The sequence below is a fragment of the Coturnix japonica genome, chromosome 3 (genome assembly GCF_054131305.1).
Source record: "Coturnix japonica strain WE chromosome 3, WE-NBRP24, whole genome shotgun sequence".
Lineage (NCBI taxonomy): Eukaryota > Metazoa > Chordata > Aves > Galliformes > Phasianidae > Coturnix > Coturnix japonica.
Genome location: NC_140665.1, coordinates 6,696,370 through 6,714,236, shown reverse-complemented (window position 1 = coordinate 6,714,236; position 17,867 = coordinate 6,696,370). Strand labels below are relative to the sequence as shown.

The 17,867-nt window shown below is 40.8% G+C and overlaps 2 protein-coding genes and 1 long non-coding RNA gene across 9 annotated transcripts in view; 2 read left to right on the top strand and 1 right to left on the bottom strand.

The window, feature by feature from the left end:
• The window catches only part of CFAP61 (cilia and flagella associated protein 61), an 82,426-nt gene extending 77,834 nt beyond the window's left edge, over window positions 1-4,592 (bottom strand). For 6 of the 7 annotated variants that reach the window (XR_014944355.1, XM_032443825.2, XM_015856627.3 and 3 more), the window contains exons 1-4: window positions 4,523-4,592; window positions 4,133-4,289; window positions 2,719-2,869; window positions 702-778 (exon numbers count right to left, since the gene is read on the bottom strand). Coding sequence is in view for 6 of the 7 variants with exons in the window: in XM_032443825.2 (XP_032299716.2) it covers window positions 702-778; window positions 2,719-2,869; window positions 4,133-4,275 (371 nt within the window). In the remaining variant the exon portion in view is untranslated. Of the gene's footprint in view, window positions 1-701; window positions 779-2,718; window positions 2,870-4,132; window positions 4,290-4,420 lie in introns of all 7 variants that reach the window. The other variant, XM_085542465.1, reaches the window with a different exon arrangement.
• Window positions 4,593-4,663: 71 nt separating this feature from the next.
• Window positions 4,664-14,581, top strand: CRNKL1 (crooked neck pre-mRNA splicing factor 1). Its single transcript, XM_015856654.2, has 14 exons — window positions 4,664-4,728; window positions 5,382-5,534; window positions 6,485-6,576; window positions 6,688-6,846; window positions 7,179-7,345; window positions 7,841-8,019; window positions 8,628-8,798; window positions 9,037-9,228; window positions 10,118-10,177; window positions 10,327-10,407; window positions 11,836-12,075; window positions 12,475-12,576; window positions 13,106-13,354; window positions 13,766-14,581. Exons 1-14 carry the CDS (start codon window positions 4,681-4,683, stop codon window positions 13,931-13,933), a joined length of 2,061 nt encoding a protein of 686 aa, XP_015712140.1. The 5' UTR covers window positions 4,664-4,680; the 3' UTR covers window positions 13,934-14,581.
• Window positions 14,582-16,226: 1,645 nt separating this feature from the next.
• On the top strand, window positions 16,227-17,386 carry LOC146761235 (uncharacterized). The gene is made up of 3 exons (XR_014944357.1): window positions 16,227-16,361; window positions 16,535-16,625; window positions 17,279-17,386. It is a non-coding gene; the product is annotated as an uncharacterized LOC146761235 (long non-coding RNA).
• The last annotated feature ends 481 nt before the right edge of the window (window positions 17,387-17,867 follow it).

The window sequence follows — 17,867 nt, the reverse complement described above, 5'->3', positions numbered from 1 at the left end:
TAAATAACATGACTATATTCAGTCTTTCATAGCTACATCAACTAGTCTTTTAACACATGAAATGTATTCTCCACAGTCTTTATCTTCCCCTCATCAGCCCACGTGGCTCAAAAGTTAAAGCATTTCATTTAACACAAGTAATATGACAAGAAAATCACCTGGGCATTTTTTTCTGTTTCTTTCTACCCTATTTCTCTTTTTCCCAATCTTTAGATTTCAAATGTCCTCCTTTTCCTATCAGTTCCACCACAGTGAAAACAAGTGCAGATGTCAGGTCTCTGCTGGCACATCTCTGAGATGGCACCAGGATGAGCTGCCTTGACACAACAATTCCACAGCAGCAGCACCAAATGCAATGCACTCCATTTATGTAAGTAGGTTCTAAGCTATATCGAATAACCTAAGCAATGACCGAGCACTGAGCTAACACATTACATATTGTGCTGTTTGAACCAAATAGTTTATAAATTTATTGTGTAATCTGTAGCTAGCAAATGAGTTAGAGATGATCTGGGAATGTGGGAACCATACTCCAGAAACATCCGTAGCTTTTGAAGCTTCATGCTCAGTCATGGAAGTTCAGAGTGGAAATTTAGGAAAGAAAGAAAGAAATTCAATCTGTCTGGCAACTGCAATACTGACAGCAAACGATGGGAGCAGACTGCACAGGCTTCAGTACAGAAAGTTATATATCAACTCACCTGACCATTTCTTGGGAACATCCAGCCGCATATTCCCCTTTTGCCACAAAAAGATGCATGAACAGAGTGTTCAAAGGCTACAATGCGAAGAATGAGAAACTAAACACCATGCATTTCATATTTATTGTCTACCCAGGTGTTAATATGGACATTTCCAATATCTCTGATCTGCCCTCAAAATGCACCTATGAGTAAATTCATTGCCTTCAAAGCATGTGCTCTACAAGCAAAGGATCATTTTAATATCATGATTTTTGCTTATGCAAAACCTGATTCATGCTCAGTCTTACTGTTAGAGTATGTCTTTAGATACATCCTATTAAAAACATATAGCTTTTTTGTGTGTGAACTAATAACATTTTACATTAACCACAACAATCAACAACTAGATCTTAATGTTTACTCAATAAAGACATTCTTTGGTTTATTTCCAGGTTTAAAGAAAGAAAAGAAAGACCTCACAACTAAAATTGTTTTTCCCTTAAAGGATGTGGGAGAATTACAAAACCTTTGGAGTGCATTGTTAGACACATTTGGATATCCAGGCAGAAACACAACTGGCTTAAAAGATGCCTTTTTTCCTATTTGCCAGTTAGCCTGCAAAACACATTGCAGAAAGGGAATCTCATCAGAACACATACAATTGTTTTGCCAGTGCTGAAGCATAAAATATCCACTGAATTCGAGAAAAACAAGGGTTATTCTGCTCATCATCAGTATTCTGGAGCATCTTCCACTTCTGTTCCTAAGCAGTAACTGCTAACATGCCAAAGCTGCTTTTTTTTTTTTTGGTTTCCTTTTCCCATTGTACACCTCTGCATTCTGCAGCCAGCTGCAGCTCTCCTACAAGAGATACTGTCAAGTAGGCAGCCCGAGGAAGGGAGTGCAGAGCCAGCAGCGCAGCGCAACACAACAGGGGCAGCTGTGCAGTGAATGAAGTGGTTGTGTCTGCAATATGCCTGTACACAAAGTACTGTTCAAGTGACAAAGAAAACAGATTACAAGAAAATTGGTTGGGTTTTTTCTTTTCCCCTTTACTCCTACATAAGCTGTAATAATTGTTTCTTTTAAGAGCAAAAGCAGCAGTTTTAAATATAATCACTCTATTTGTCAGTTTTTCTGCAAGGCATTGCTTAATAATGCCCAGAACAACAATGGAAAACTGACAAACTGTCTAGAGATGATTTCAGCACTGCCAATACTGGCTGCTACCTCTTGAATGTTTATAGCCAACATTTTCTACCTTTTCTCAGCAATCACAGAATGATCCAATTCCCAGGTGGACTGAATGATGGACAGCATTCAAAGGCAGAACTTCTAACTGCCTATTACTAGTTGCACTGAGGGTAATTCACAAACTTGACTGAGGAGCCTGTGTGAAAACTTGCAACACATAGAACAGCGCAGCCATCTCCACACCAACACTAAACAAGGTCACTCCACAGTCAAGTCTCTCGTGTCAGCATGGGCCTGTACTCATTGTAATTAACCATCCTTCAATAGGTGGTGCACTCACCATCCCTTATATGCTCTGGATCCATTCAATTTGGATTTGATCTTGTAAAACAACAAAACTTCAACCCAAAAAGTAAGAAATTCAGTTCCCTTACAAGGAAAGAGACACCACAGCAAGGCCTCCACCTCCTGCATAAATGCTCTACTCGACAGCACCAGAGCTGGGCTGGTTTTTGAATGAAAAATGGTAACAGTAGCAATAGCTCATGCTGTTCCCATTGGCTGTTCAGTCCATTAGGGATGTTTTGCTTAGTCTGGCAATGAACTTGCATTCTCTAATGGTCTGTGCCAGGATGACAGTTATGTCACTACAGTGGCAAAAGCACAGGTACTTGTGAACTTCTGATGGTTTACTAAGGAACCTAACCATCATCTTCCTCAGCCTGAATGCATCAACTCCATCAGCAAGAGATTTCAGATGCCTATGTGTATTTTCTATACATGAGCTTTAACTGGAAAAAAATAAAAATAAAAATCAACTAAAATGATACAATTTACTTACAGTGCATTTGTTGTCAACATAGTTTTTATTTAAGAATGATTCCCAGTCGGACTGATCAGTGATATTCCAATTTGGATAGTCAAGAAAGATGCCATGGGCTATAGCCTCATCCTTCTCATTGCAGAGTGTCAGAGCAAAAGTTGACTTTTCTCTGTAAAAACAATGTAATTTTGCAGAACTTGAAGTAAGCACATGGAAGATTTACACAGACAACCCTCTTGCATGTCTCAGCTCTTGATATATACCTGCAATTAACAAAATCCTTCAGTATTTCTACAAAGTGTTTACAAATATTTGTGATCTGTGCCTTCACATCACTGGCATTTTTTGCAGAAGAAGGGAACTCTTTATAAAGCAGTTTTCTATTATTTTCTCCTTCCGATTTTCATCTGCTTTCCTCCCAAATAAATTATAGTTTGGGAATGGAAAAAGGAAAGGTCACTAGGAATATTACTGAAGAGCTTCAGCCATCTCTATTTCTCTCCCTATTTTCAAGCTTTCCAGACTCAAACCCTACATGTGCATAGACTCACCTACGATGATTATATCACCATGGATTATAACTCAGCTTGTTAGAATGTCACCATCCTAATAAAAGTGCTCCAAGGGTCAGGGCTCAATCAAACTTCATTACCTACATCCTACCTTGACATTACTATTTCAATTCCAAACAATTATTTATTTGATTCTGTTATGATAATAGCTCATATGGGTTTTTCAAATCCTGAATGACTACATATTCAGTATGTGTTTCGTCTTCTTCATATTTCTCTTCACACATCTGTTTTTCCCCAGATAGTTGGTATCTGAGGTATTTGGACAAGTGGAAAAAGCCTATGTGGCCTAGTGGTATTTCACACAGTTTGTCTCTATCTGTCATTCATCACAGAAAGATGAAATGACCAACACTTTCTGCATTAACTCCAATAACAGAAGGCTTCTGCCATCAGCCACTTCTCTGAAGGATTTGCCATGGGAGCATCTCGGAGACAAGATACATAATATCTTCCATCCACCTATTGGCAGCTGGCAGGTAGGAAAGGTTCCCTTCCATTAAGGAAAAAAAAAAGACAAAGATTTAGACATACACAAGAAAAGAAAGTGGAACAACTGAGACCATACGGCGATTAAACCCCCCTAATCCATGCCTCTCTAATTGCAGCACTCTGCAGTGGACAAAAAGGAATCCATTAGATGGAGCCAGGTGCTGACAGCTGGTGCAGGATCCTCCTGTTTTCACCTGATATCAGCCAAGAATGTTCCATCCTAACTTTAATAAAGATGAAGTTGTGTGAAGCCAAATCTTCTCCACTGTACGTTAAAGCTTATAATGTTTTCTGGCATCTTAAACAGAAAGGAATTCCTTGAAGTTCCCTGCAAGAACAGCAAGACCAAAAGCACTGCTATTACTTACAAAAGGTATTCTACATCAATCCTGCCATAGATGTCTTCTGTAAGATGGGTGAAGAGGCCAACAACACCAGGAGCATCGTTTGCCTCCGTCCTTCTGGTGCGGACCACCTCTTTACGTCCACTCAACGAGGTGATCGTCGTCATGTCGGGAACTGCGACTAATAAAAGAAGGGAAACATTGCTGGTCACAGAATGGCAGAATCATTAAGGATGGATAACGGCTCCAACCGGCAGCCCGTCCCCACAGCGCCCCGTCCGTGTCCCTCAGCGCCGCGCCTCCCGCCCTGACCTCCGAGCCGCAAGGGGGCGCCATTCACGGGCTAAGAGGAAAGCGCGGCGGCCGAAGGGATGCGAGGGGCCTGAGGGGCTGCAGGCCGCACCGGGCACTCACCGCTCCGCTACCCGGTAACGCGGAGCGACCATACGCGGCGCTGAGCTGCCCCAAGCTCCGCACCGCCTCTACCGGGACGCACCACCGTTACTGCGGCAACCACGGCGCTACGTGAGGTGAAAGGTTGAGGGGCGGAGCTGTAGCGGAGAGACGGCAAGATGGCGTCTACGGCGGCCGGAAAGCAGCGCATCCCCAAAGTGGCCAAGGTGTGTGGTGGTCGATGTCTGGGTGAGGCGGGGTTGTGTGGGGTTGGTGGGGAGAGGGTGGTGGGAGCGGCTGGATGCGCTTCTCTGGGCGGCTTCGGGTCCTGGAGCGGCCTGGTGGGCCGGAAAGTTCCCACTGAGGGCCTGGAGCGTGTCCAGAGAAGGGCAGCGGAGCTGTGAGGGGCCTGGAGCACGAGTGTGATGGGGAGCGGCTGAGGGAACCGGGCTGTGCAGTGTGGGGGAGAGGAGGATCAAGGGAGACATCATGGCTCTGTGCAGCCACCTGACAGGAGGCTGTGTGAGGTGGGGTCGGCCTCTGCCCCCAGGGAACAGCCATGGGACGAGAGGGGATGGCCTCACGTTGTGCCAGGGGAGGTTCAGGTTGGCTGTTAGAACAATTCCTTCTCCATAGAGCGGTGATGCAGTGGCACAGCTGCACAGGAGTGGTGGGGTCTCTCTTCCAACCTTAATGATTCTATGATTCTTAGTGAGCTCCCTGCTCCCCATCTGCTGGGCAGTGGCAGTGTTGCCCATCCTTTCTCTCAGAGGCCTCCAAGTCATTCTTGAGCAGAAGGCCCTGGACCAGACTCTTCTTCATGGGGTTTTTTAGTTTTGCGTTGGGAAGGAATAACAAACTAAGTGCCATTGATTTACAGGTGAAAAACAAAGCGCCCGCAGAAGTTCAGATCACAGCAGAGCAGCTTTTAAGAGAAGCAAAGGAGAGAGAACTTGAACTTCTTCCACCACCTCCTCAGCAGAAGATCACAGATGTTGAAGAGCTAAATGACTATAAGCTAAGGAAAAGGAAGGTAAAGGGGGAAAAATAACAAGTTTTACATTTCTATAAAGTGCTAAAATTCAATATTTTCTAATGTAAACAAGGTGTTCTTTGTGTTATTACTTGTTCAGTTTTTAGGTTAATAATTCTTAAAACAACTCTCTTCATAGAAAATGTGTTATTTTCATTCAAAAAGTAACTTATAAAAAAGTGTTGTTTAATAGGATTTGGCAATATACATGATATCACATCTCTGCATTCTGTGTTTGGAGCGTAGCATAGGTAATTACATGCATTTTTCTTCAATGATTTCTGTCCTGGATGAAAAGAAAGTAAAGCAAGTGTATTCTTAGCAGTGAAGTTGAAATGTTTTCGACTAGAATTAGAATTATGAATTATTAGAATTATGGATGGCAGTTACGAGCCACTGCGTGTTAACTGTGTTAAACCATGTTTGACTGTGATTTATGTATTGATAGCATTGATCCTGACAGTAGCCAAACTCAACACTGGGGATACTGTCACCATTGCACCGAACTATGAAAGTTGCCTGGGAGATTTGAAGCCATAATATTAAATCCAGGGAATAAACATAAGGTGTCTTGCCTTAAGGAAAGTGATACAGTGTTGCACATACACTGGTGCATCCAGATATATTCAGGATTGTGCAATGATTGGGTTCCAGCTATTGCTATTGAAACAGCTGATCAGGATGGAACAAATAATAAACAGGTAGCTTTAGTATAGTTGGTTATTATCCCATCACCATTCCAGGTATCCACTTGCAGGAACTCGAATGTAGTCCTTATCTGTGTGACAACCAACATTTCTAGCTGCTCTAAGTGTTGTATTGAATGGTCATTGTTGCTACCACATGTAACACATAATTATTCTAATAATAATAATAATCCATAAATCATTTATGAAAAGATTAGTCAGCACCAAGGATGTTTTAACTTACAGATATAACTTTCTCCTCAGACTTTTGAAGATAACATAAGAAAAAACAGAACTGTTATCAGTAACTGGATAAAGTACGCACAATGGGAAGAAAGCTTAAAAGAAATACAGAGGTAATCGTGTTATAGCTGTAGAACTCTTGTAAACCTTTTACGACCCAGTCTGACAAACACTGTCAGTGTTTTGGAGGCACATTATAAACACAGCTTCTCTTTGCTTTCCAGAGCCCGTTCCATTTACGAGCGTGCTTTAGATGTGGACTACAGAAATGTCACCCTTTGGCTGAAATATGCAGAAATGGAAATGAAGAACCGCCAGGTTAATCACGCCCGAAACATTTGGGATCGAGCTATTACCACCCTGCCCAGGGTGAACCAATTCTGGTATGTCTACAGAGAATGGAGCATTGCTTTTACCTCAGAGAGTACGGATCACTTTTATATCTCTATATAATGCAAAAGTGTATTGTATTCTCTTTCTACAGTTCTTTAGGCTGATCCCCAAGGATGTATAAGCTGAATTTTTGAAAGGTCATGTAGTTTTGGAGTGGTAAGGCTATTAAAGAGAAGGATGTTTGTGTATGTGCTTGTTGCCAGTCACAACAGTATGTAGCAAGTGGGGAACAGGTGGTAGAAGTGCCAGTGATGCTCTTAATAAACACTTGAAAAATCCTTGTAATTTGTATGATTGTAAACACTAGATCTTGTTTCCTAAGGTACAAGTACACTTACATGGAAGAAATGCTGGGGAATGTTGCAGGATCACGTCAGGTGTTTGAACGCTGGATGGAATGGCAACCGGAGGAGCAAGCTTGGCATTCCTACATTAACTTCGAGCTGAGATACAAGGAAGTGGATAGGGCACGTACCATTTATGAAAGATATATCCTTTTTAGTGCATTGTGTCTCCTATCCAAATTTAGGCATGAACTCTTTCATTTTGTCTCTCTATTCTACACCGCCTCCTTTTTACTGTGATGTGCTGGGAGTAAGCCACCATACTGAGAGTCAGTGGTGGGTCTTAAACACACGTTTAATAAGATGTCTCCAAATTTAGTTAAATGTACAAATCCTGCTACAACAGGGAACATTTAACAGCACCCATGCCTCTAAATTATTTTGTAGGCATGATTTGTTCCAGTTTTCTCCTTTCTAGCCTTCTCCCTGCCTCTTGCCTGACTTTTATTCCCTTTATTAAAATTCAGGTTTACAGTACTCAGCATGATACCTTTGCGTGATCAGAGCTGCTTAATGTCTTCTTCCCAGTTGTGTTACTTGCATATGTCATTCTTAGGAGTTGTTTCACCTGTGCTCACTGGGAAGGATGCCATTTGAGAGATTCAATTCAACTGCTGCTGTTTCTTTAACGTAGCTCTACTCGTTATTGTCCATCCTGATGTGAAAAACTGGATCAAGTATGCCCGCTTTGAAGAGAAGCACTGTTACTTTGCTCACGCAAGGAAAGTATATGAAAGGGCAGTGGAGTTCTTTGGAGAAGAGCATATGGATGAGCACTTGTATGTGGCTTTTGCGAAGTTTGAAGAGAACCAGAAAGAAGTAAGGCTGTCTTACATCAGACTGATGCTAACCACAAGATTTCTTTCTGAGTATCAGACTCAAGGTCCCTTAACATTCACTTCAGTGCTTGTGTTTTCCAGCAGCTTTGTGGTCTTACGTAGTCTGAGTTAAGGAATCAATCTTTTTCTTAGCTTATATTTGGCTTTTGGTGACTTTGAGAAAATATTTTCTAAGCAAAATAAGTGCCAAATATTCCCAGCTTCAGAATAATCCCATTCGATCTCATATGTGTCCTCTAGTATGAGACTGTAGATCAACTGTGTGCATAATGCAAAATAAAAGCTCTATTATCCATGATTTTGCAAGTAAGCAATTCAAAACATTCTGTGAACCCCAAACTGCAGACTCTTAAAAATACTTTAATTATTCCAAACCTATAAATGAGTAAGTGATAGTAGGTTTTGGTATTAACAGATCTTTCTTCTTTTCAGTGTTACCCTCCAGGGAGATCTGTGTTAGTCCTGTCCTAAAAAGATAATATACACTAAATGTTGTTAAAGGATCATTTGAGATACTAAAATGGACATTATGGGGTAAGAGAGTAGTTGAATTCCAAATATAATTCAAATGATATTTAATGTTTTCAGTTTGAAAGAGTAAGGGTGATCTACAAGTATGCCTTGGATAGAATTCCAAAACAGGATGCCCAGAATCTCTTCAAAAATTATACCATCTTTGAGAAGAAGTTTGGAGATAGACGGGGTATTGAAGACATCATTGTCAGCAAGAGAAGATTCCAGTATGAAGAAGAAGTGAAGGTATGTATTATAAATATTCACTGGGCTCATCGTGGAGATAAAGACTCTTTCTTTATCTCCTTCCTCCACCTCCCTTCCAAAGCTCTAGCTTAGTCATACTTGAGACAGTTTTTGCTGGTGTTTCAATGACTTGTTTTAAAGGGGAAATTCGGAATAAGAACTAAGTAATGGAAAAAGTTTTGTTATTTGCAGTTAATTAAATTTCTTCCCCATTTCTCTGCTCCTAACTTTCTGGAAGGCAAATCCGCATAATTATGATGCATGGTTTGACTACTTGAGGTTAGTTGAAAGCGATGCTGATGCGGAGACTGTCCGAGAAGTATATGAAAGAGCCATTGCTAACGTTCCCCCAATTCAAGAGAAGAGATACTGGAAGAGATACATCTATCTTTGGATTAACTATGCGTTATATGAAGAGCTGGAGGCAAAGGCAAGTAGTAAGAACTCAGTTTTTTTTCTTTTTCTTTCTGAAGTACTTTTCTTACACAAAGTAGCTACAGGTACCTGCAGAGAACTGAGAGCAACAACAGTCTGGTTTGTTTTGTCATTAGCTTCAGGGTTTGCTGTTTAAGCATTTGCCCCCTATACATACACCTTTATTTGTGTGAAATAACACTCTCCTTGTATGAAGAGAAGAGCATTCGTTTTGCCCCAATTCATGTAGAAACTGACTGATAAAAGCAAAAACAGCTCTTTCTAGCCCTATCTGAATTTCCTTTTTCAGACTGTTGCTTGAACTTGTGCCAATAGTGGTACAAATGGTATATAAATAGTACAGGTATTTCTTCTGGTTTTTTTATCAGTTAGGTAGCAAGGTATTACAAATACAGCAGTATTACAAACAGCAGAACAAAACTATTAGTAAAGTTGTTCTGTGAAGCAGTCGAGTTCTTGGTACAGTTCCCTTTTGAGGCTTTGTCTAGTGTGTTACCAGTCATGTCACATAGCTACATTTGATTTCATAAAGTCATAGTTCAGTATAGCTGTTCAGTGTCCCATAGAAGGAAAAATATCTATATTTTTCCCCCTAACTTACAACATTGATGGCTTTATCGGCTTATTCCTAATGAGACTTTTCCTTTAAAGAGAAGGCCCTTAATGACACTCAGAATTTACCATCTTTGAATTGTGCATACACATGTGTAGATAAATACCTGTTTTTTTTTAAGTATACATTATTCTAAATTCCTGTACTTAAAAAAATACAGTTCTACAGTTTGACAATCATTGTGTGATTCAAAATGGTGTAATTACCATAATGTGATCTGAACAGTGAATGAAGAATTGAAATTTTTGTTTAATTTTGTTTGTTCTTTCAGGATCCAGAGCGAACCAGACAAGTTTATCAGGCGTGCATTGAGCTCCTTCCACACAAGAAGGTACATATAAACTCTTATGTTGTAAACTGTAAGATATACAGTATTGGTAGTGTGAGTCCGTATGAAGATAGTGATGTCTTGTGAAGAACACATGCAGAATTATTTACTGAGCTCCCAACCCATGCATCACGTTGTTCTTTTTCTTTCAGTTTACATTTGCCAAAATATGGCTGCTGTACGCACAGTTTGAAATAAGACAGAAAAATCTTCCACTTGCTAGAAGAGCTTTGGTAAGCTTTGGTTAATTCTCTAATTGATTTCCTTAACTAATAGTAACTAGGGAATGGCATGAGAAGATCTTAAAAATTGTCCTTTGTAAATTGCTGGTTTTAATCCACTTAAATAAAGCTTCCTAGAGATCTGCAGGGACCAGAATTTACTGTCATGTATGATTAAAGTAGTATAGCTTGATATGATGAGTTAGCCGCAGTCTGAGATGGATGCAGCTTTCCTGTTTCTGCTGGCAAAAGATGTATCTGAATACAGGAGTACAAATCAGCTTTCAGGAGTACATAAAAGCTTAGAGAGCTTTAACTGCTGCTACTTTGTTTAAACAATACCTGTATTAGCAGTTGCTTTAAAAAAAAAAATCTAAATAAACAGGCATTTTTGATTCTCAGACATTCAGACTTTCATGATAACATTTGAATCCCAGCTACTTGGTTGTAGATAGAAGCAATCATGGGGGCTTTGTGCAGGTGCAAGAGCTTCTGTGCAAATTTCCCTACCATGTCAGTGAATGATGGGATATGTTTTGGCAGCAAAAAAATATGAAATGGAAAAGACTGTTTTCCCTTCAGTTCAGTTACTCTGAGTAAGTTGAATGACAACAGTGGACTTTGGTTATCCTCCAGCATGCTAGTAAAGCTGTATTTGTTGGGCCGGACTCCTGCCCTTGCCCAGGAAAAAAGTAAAGCAGAGGGATTAAATGAGACTTAAAATCTCCCTGTAGGAGAAGGCAACCATCTGTCATGAAACATGCTGTAGTTCTAGCTTGATTTGAATACCCTCCTTCCATTCTAGAAAGGCTACTTTGGTCTCTGTTATAATAGTTCCTACAGTTTATTTTAGACTTCTCTTTTGCTGGTCTTTTCTCTATTGTTGTTTAATTTGGTAGATGTTTGTAGTGCGCTCATTATTTTTTAGAGTGGATTTTGTAGATGTGGCCATAGTCTTTCTAAGAATTGAGCCTAGATTTGATGATCAGTCACCCTTGCTTTTGCAGTAAGTTTACTCTGAACCACCTGTTTGGCAATAAGTCTTGCTTCTGCCCTGACATAAGGGTATCTAGGCAGTATGATGCCACCACACAGAGAAGGAAAGCTAAGTTACCTTGAGATCTCTTCAAATTGAAATCATTCTGTCATTCTCTACCACAGATTTGCCTGGTCTTAGCTATTGCTTTGAAAGCTTTCTAAATTAAAAATCAGAATTTGCTTAGAAATTAGTAAGTTTTCTACATCAGAGTTCTCACTGATGTTTTATGGATGCTCCCCTCATTGGAAGACATTGATTGGATTTCATACTAGTCCAAACTCTACTCAAAAATGCATTTTAGTTCAAATATTGAACAACAAAAAGTTATTTAGAAATAGTGTTGGTTTTTGTTTCTTTTGCAAGATCTTTAATTAGTTTTTGGCTTTCTTGTTTCTTAACAGGGAACATCCATAGGTAAATGTCCAAAAAACAAACTTTTTAAAGGTTATATTGAACTGGAGTTACAACTGCGAGAATTTGATCGTTGTCGAAAGCTGTATGAAAAATTCCTGGAGTTTGCACCAGAAAACTGCACGTCGTGGATTAAATTTGCTGAGCTAGAGACCATTCTTGGTGATATCGATAGGGCCCGTGCAATATATGAATTGGCTATTAGCCAACCTCGACTAGACATGCCAGAGGTAAGGGGGGAAGATGCATTTCACATCTTAATGTAATTTGAAGTTATTTATTATGTTGTTTGGCCAATTAAAATGTAAATCATCTAACAGCCCGAACTGATCTGCTTACAATAGTGGCCTAATCTGTCTCATTAATTTAGCATCTGTTTCTTAGCAGGACTATAAAACCCATGATAAAATGTGACAGGAGATGCACGCTTCCAAGTGAAAGCTAAATTGATTATGTGGACAAGATTTCATGTGGCTTTAATCAATTCATACTCAGATATCTGAAGTTCATTTTTACAAAGCTCATGTTTATCTGTGCTCCTCTGTTAAAGAGCTTCTTTGGTGCTACCACAGTGCTAAATATAGAGCTGTTAGAGGCTGTGAATGTATGGAGGGACTTCTGTTTTACAGGTTCTTTGGAAATCCTACATTGACTTTGAAATAGAGCAAGAAGAGTATGAGAAAACAAGAAACCTTTACCGCAGATTACTTCAGCGGACACAGCATGTCAAGGTATGGATGGGTACCCAGAACAGGGCTTGAACTGTATCCCTTGTGAGTGGAAAGATTTGACTGCTTTGATTGCCTGGCTCTTTGAAATTGACTGAAAACCTAAGTTCAGTCCCAATGTCTTTGACCTTTTAGCAACGCAGACATATACAACAGGTATATCATATTTAAGAAAGAAAGCTTTGTAGAAGCTTTGCAAGGCAGCCCCCTTGCTGAACAGCTTTGGAATTTTATTTGCTACAACATTACAAAGGAATACTCATAGTGACCATTTTCCCAGTGTAATTTGAGTAAACTCAGATCTGTCATAACCCAAAACAAGTAGTAGGAATTTTTTGAGGTTGCTAACAGGAATATTCTTTCCCCTCAAAATAAGGCAGATCTCACATACTTGAAGCAGGCATGAATTTACTTATAAAAGCATGCTTTTGGATTCTTTGGGTGGTGTTCTTTTTTCAGCTGCTTTGTTTCCTTTGTCACTTACCTATTCAGGATGGAAGTTTCAGCTTGTTTTTTATTATTTCCAACATAGGTATGGATTAGCTTTGCACAGTTTGAGCTATCTGCTGGAAAAGAGGAAAGTTTGTCAAAATGCCGGCAGATTTATGAAGAGGCTAATAAGGCAATGAGAAACTGTGAGGAGAAAGAGGAGAGAGTCATGCTTCTGGAATCCTGGAAGACCTTTGAAGAGGAGTTTGGAACTGATAGCACTAAAGAGAGGATAGAAAAACTGATGCCTGAAAAAATAAAGAAGAGGAGAAAGCTGCAGGCTGAAGATGGGGTAAGAAGGAAAAAATACACAAGTAATCTTTCTGAAACCTTGGTTGCTCTTCTCTGGAATCTGGATCTCAGAATCAGCTGTGATGGGTGCTGTAACTTTGTACTGATATTGCTGCTCTAATTGAAGAAAGGCATTAGCATAAGATACATCCCGTTGGGTTCCTTTCCCTTTTGCAGGCTAAGTGGGCAGTTAATTCAGAGTGGAATACCGATGCTCGAGGTAGTTTCAGTTTAAACTATTATTACTGTATTGCATCCATTCAGCTTGTTGGTTTTAGCTGCTATGGATGTTCTAACAAACAGTGATTTTAATTTTATCTCATTTTTATGCTTATTAGAAAAACCAGCTAATACCTAACATTGACATGCAAATTAAACCTGCTTTGTGGTGTTTTCTTTTTTTCCCATGTAGTCTGATGCTGGCTGGGAGGAATATTATGATTATATTTTCCCAGAAGATACTGCCAATCAGCCTAATCTCAAACTACTTGCTATGGCTAAACTCTGGAAGAAACAACAACAGGAGAGTGAAGCTGCAGAAATGGATCCAGACAAAGACATTGATGAAAGCCAGTCTTAAGGTGTTGCCTTCCCCTGCTGCTTTTCTTGGGTGTTGTACGCTATTTTCAGTGGTGACAAATAAACATTCTTCAAGGGTTTTGCTATTTTTGACTTAAGACATCTTTGGTTTGAGAAACAGCACCACGTTGGAGGTGATTCTCTTTAATAGTCTCTTGATTTTTCATCTCCTGAAAGGAAACATCACGGAGCAAGCCCTGCTGTCCACACCAGTGGTCTGAGAACTGTGAGAAGTGGATGGCAGCTGTTGTTTTTAAGGGCAAGATCAACTGTTGTAAGGCTTCTGGAAAGCTTCACAGTATTGCTTAGGGAGATTAATATGCCAAGACAGCAAGTCTGCTTTCTTCAATAAGAAACACATCTTCAGCCATTCCTGATTGATATTTTTCCAGTAATTCTGTAAAATATATATTGGTTATGAGGATAGTTGAAAACAAAAGACTGCAACCTGTTCAACTTCCAACCAAAGTAAGCATTCATCCCAGAAATCTGGTTGGGGTGGGGAAGAATAGAAGCTGAACACACTGAAACAAACCCATGAAAGACAAACCTATAGAAATTGCTACCACGCAGTTTGTATTTTAATACTTAAATACATCGGCACTATATTTTATAGCAAATCAGGAAATAAAGTAGAAGTGTAAATTGGTTTCTCGTTCTTCTTTTTGTACTTTCCAGGGTAAAAAAAAAAATAAAATTAAGGGGAAGTTTTCATATTCATGCACTCTTAGGGAGGCTTTTCTTTTTCCTCTCACCTTTTTTCACTGTAATGAATAAAATGCTCTTGTTCCACTGTAGCTCCTGCCAGGAGAGACCCAGAAAAGTCATGCAGGACTGCATGGCTCTGTGTGGTGGTCAGGAGCACAAGGGAGAGGAAAGGAAGAGCATGTTTACCTGCAGGCTGACCATTCTAGTGAGGAGTGGAGGAGGCAGTGGCTGATGTGGCTGGTTAACAGTGGGCTGAATACACTAAGCAAGGGAAGGGATGGTGGGGATAAAATACTTCAAAATGAGGGTAGAAGAATGCATTTGCTGGGGGTATGCCCATGAACGTGGGAGTAGCAAGAGAACAGAGTTGTAGGAAAGCTCTCTCAGTTCTCTTGGGTCATTTGTTGGAGTGGGTGCCTACCTGAATTGCCTGCAAGACAAGTCCTGTCTGCACAATCCTCTGCTTAATCTGAGAAGGCCGCCTATGCCTGTTTTGTCCCGTGTTTGTTTATCTTGTTAATTTCTGAGCTGGCTGATTAGAACACACAAGTTGTTTATCGAGGGGTTTTGTCCTTGGGTTATTTGTTAATCTTCACTCTTCTGAGTTAAAAAATAGAAATCTGTGTTTTCTAAACAGCCATCTAAGTTGATGCATTCTCTTAAACCTGAATGAAACCTGAATATTTTGTGTGATTTTTGTTGTTGTTGTATTTGTTTCCTTTGATAACTGTGCTGGCGTGATGCTGAAGCCTGCTGTATGTTTGCACCAGTTTTTTTCCTTAGATCTTCCTAAAAGAGAATGGTAACGCAGTGCTGTTTCTTTACAACAACAGGTCTTATCATGTTGACGTACAAGATAAAAATCTAGTTTATCTAAAATTTATCTTAATTTATATGGCTTCTTATGCCTTCTGGCCTTAAATTTTGCAAGCATTTGGGTTTATTAATCCTTTCAGTGGGAGGCAGCTGCTGTGGCCCTGCCAGATCCCAGCAGCCAGGTGCAGCCCTTGCCTTCCTGGGGCTGCCTGGGTGTGCTGGGGCACCAGGCGGCAGCAGAGATGCTTTGTCTGCAGACTTCTGTTTGTGTGCAAGTTTCAGTCTTTGTTCTTACAGAGGCTGGGAATATTGGGAATTTTGTATGTTCTGGGGGTCTAATGAGAACAGCTAAAGAAATTCCTTTCCTGCAGCGGTTTTTCCTGGGGAGATGTGCCAGACATCTGCAGTGGTTGCAGTGATAGGACTATATGGGTGAGTAGATTTCCAGTCGGCCACATTCTTCTCCCTGCTCATCCACATTGCAAGCGTATCATCCAAAAATCAAACAGGAGGTTTTTATTCCATAGCAAGCTAAACAAAGTGTATCTTGTAACATAAGAGCGGCCAAACACTGCCATTCTCAAAGCGTGTGTTTGTTTGACACTGTGCGCCAACACAGGGGTGATCGGGTACATCTCTGAACTTCTTGCAGGCTTTGTTAGTAGTTGTTCTGTGATTTTCTTCCCTTCACGTAAACTCTGTGTCTGGCTGAAAGACTTGTTATAACAGACTGTGACACCTCTCTCGACTTAATTACTTCTGAGGTGGTGGGGGAATGCAAAGCTGGCAGGGCTGAGTGCTGCAGTTCTGCCTGTCCTTGGCCACAGGGAACTCTGCCTTTGCGTCCCATTCTGCTCAGCCTCCAGGGAGAAACAGAATTCACTGACATCTTCCTTGGAGATCAGGTACAGAAATCTTACTGTTACATATAAAGATCGTCTTGTGAGTGCTTCCCATTGTCCCGAGCTTCCTGACTCCTCCTGTGTCTCAGACATGAAAAAACGTGGGTGCACTGCTTAGTGTTTTACCCACACTCGGCACTGGGATTCCAGCTTCTGGCTCTCTTTCTCTACCACAGGATCCCTCTGTCCCTCAGCAGGATCCTGTGTCCTGTGCTGCGCTTTAGAAAACGAGGACAGAACTGCTGTAACACGTGTCAGAAAGCGATGGTGAGCTGAATTACAGCATGCATCAAGAAACGGGGGCTCTGGTAGAGGCTATAATGTCATCTGCCTTCTCCCTGATGAGTGCTGTCAGTCCTTCATTTTCCTTTGGAGCATCTGTCTCCTGTAATGCTCCTGGGCACTGACCCCAATGTGGAGATTCTTCCCCCGCATGTATTAAAACAGTCCCCTTTCCACAGCAAGATGCACCCACAGCTGCCTCTGTGGGCTGATGATGTTTGGGTTTAACTGGGACAGGACACCCTTTAGCAAGTGCCTGTCCCTATCCTTCCCCACCACGTTCTCCACAGCAGTGCCATTTTCTGACTTCAGTTTTTCTTTTTGCGAGCAAGGATGCAGTTTGGTGATATTGAGTCTTCAGAAGGACTATCCTCAGAAAAAAAGATTGCTAACAGTGCAAATAATGTTGAAGAACTGCCCCTGTCCCAATTACAGTTTCAGTAAGTGGCACTTCACAGTTGGGTTCTGGACGCTAAGTAAGATTCAATTACTGCTGGGCAGTCAGAACAGATGCATAAGTGATTTTTTTATGGGGCTGTGACACATCTCTAAAAAGCAATTAGGTTGCAGAGGAAAGCTTTGCATTTAAATTCTGGGACTTTTATGATAAAACCGGCTGTTGTTTTTTCCCATGCCAGGTTAAACACGGCTGTAAACCACATTGGAAAGCACGCTGCACAAGGTGACTTTGTAGGAACGACTTCATAGAGGTCCATGTTCCTTTTAAAAGCCTTTCAAATACATCACGTTTTGTAAAAGAACTACTAATGCAGCCCAGGGCCCTGGATTGGCCAACCATCTTAATGCTGAAGCAAAGCTGAAGGAAGTCACAGAAGAGCTTGCAGGACAAGGTTGTTTGAGGTAAGGGACGCACTGGGTGGGCTGTGGAGGTGGAGGAGGTCATGTTTAACAGCCTCTGAGTTCGTGACAGCTGCGGAGGATCCTTCATGAGCACCAGCCAGCAGTTGGTTTGATGATGCTTTGGGCTAATGACAAATGACACCTACTCAGAGCATGGAGAATGGCTTCACTCCTTGCAAAGTGCATATCCAGAAAAAGCATGGAGGGCTTCGGGTATACATGCATATAAAAATACATGTAACTATATTATATAAACAAGTAATTGATACTAACGTGACGTATGTCACTATATATTCAATACATATATTTAAAAGAACAGAATGTCCAGGCTAGTTGGAACATGCACATTGGAAAATTAACTACAGG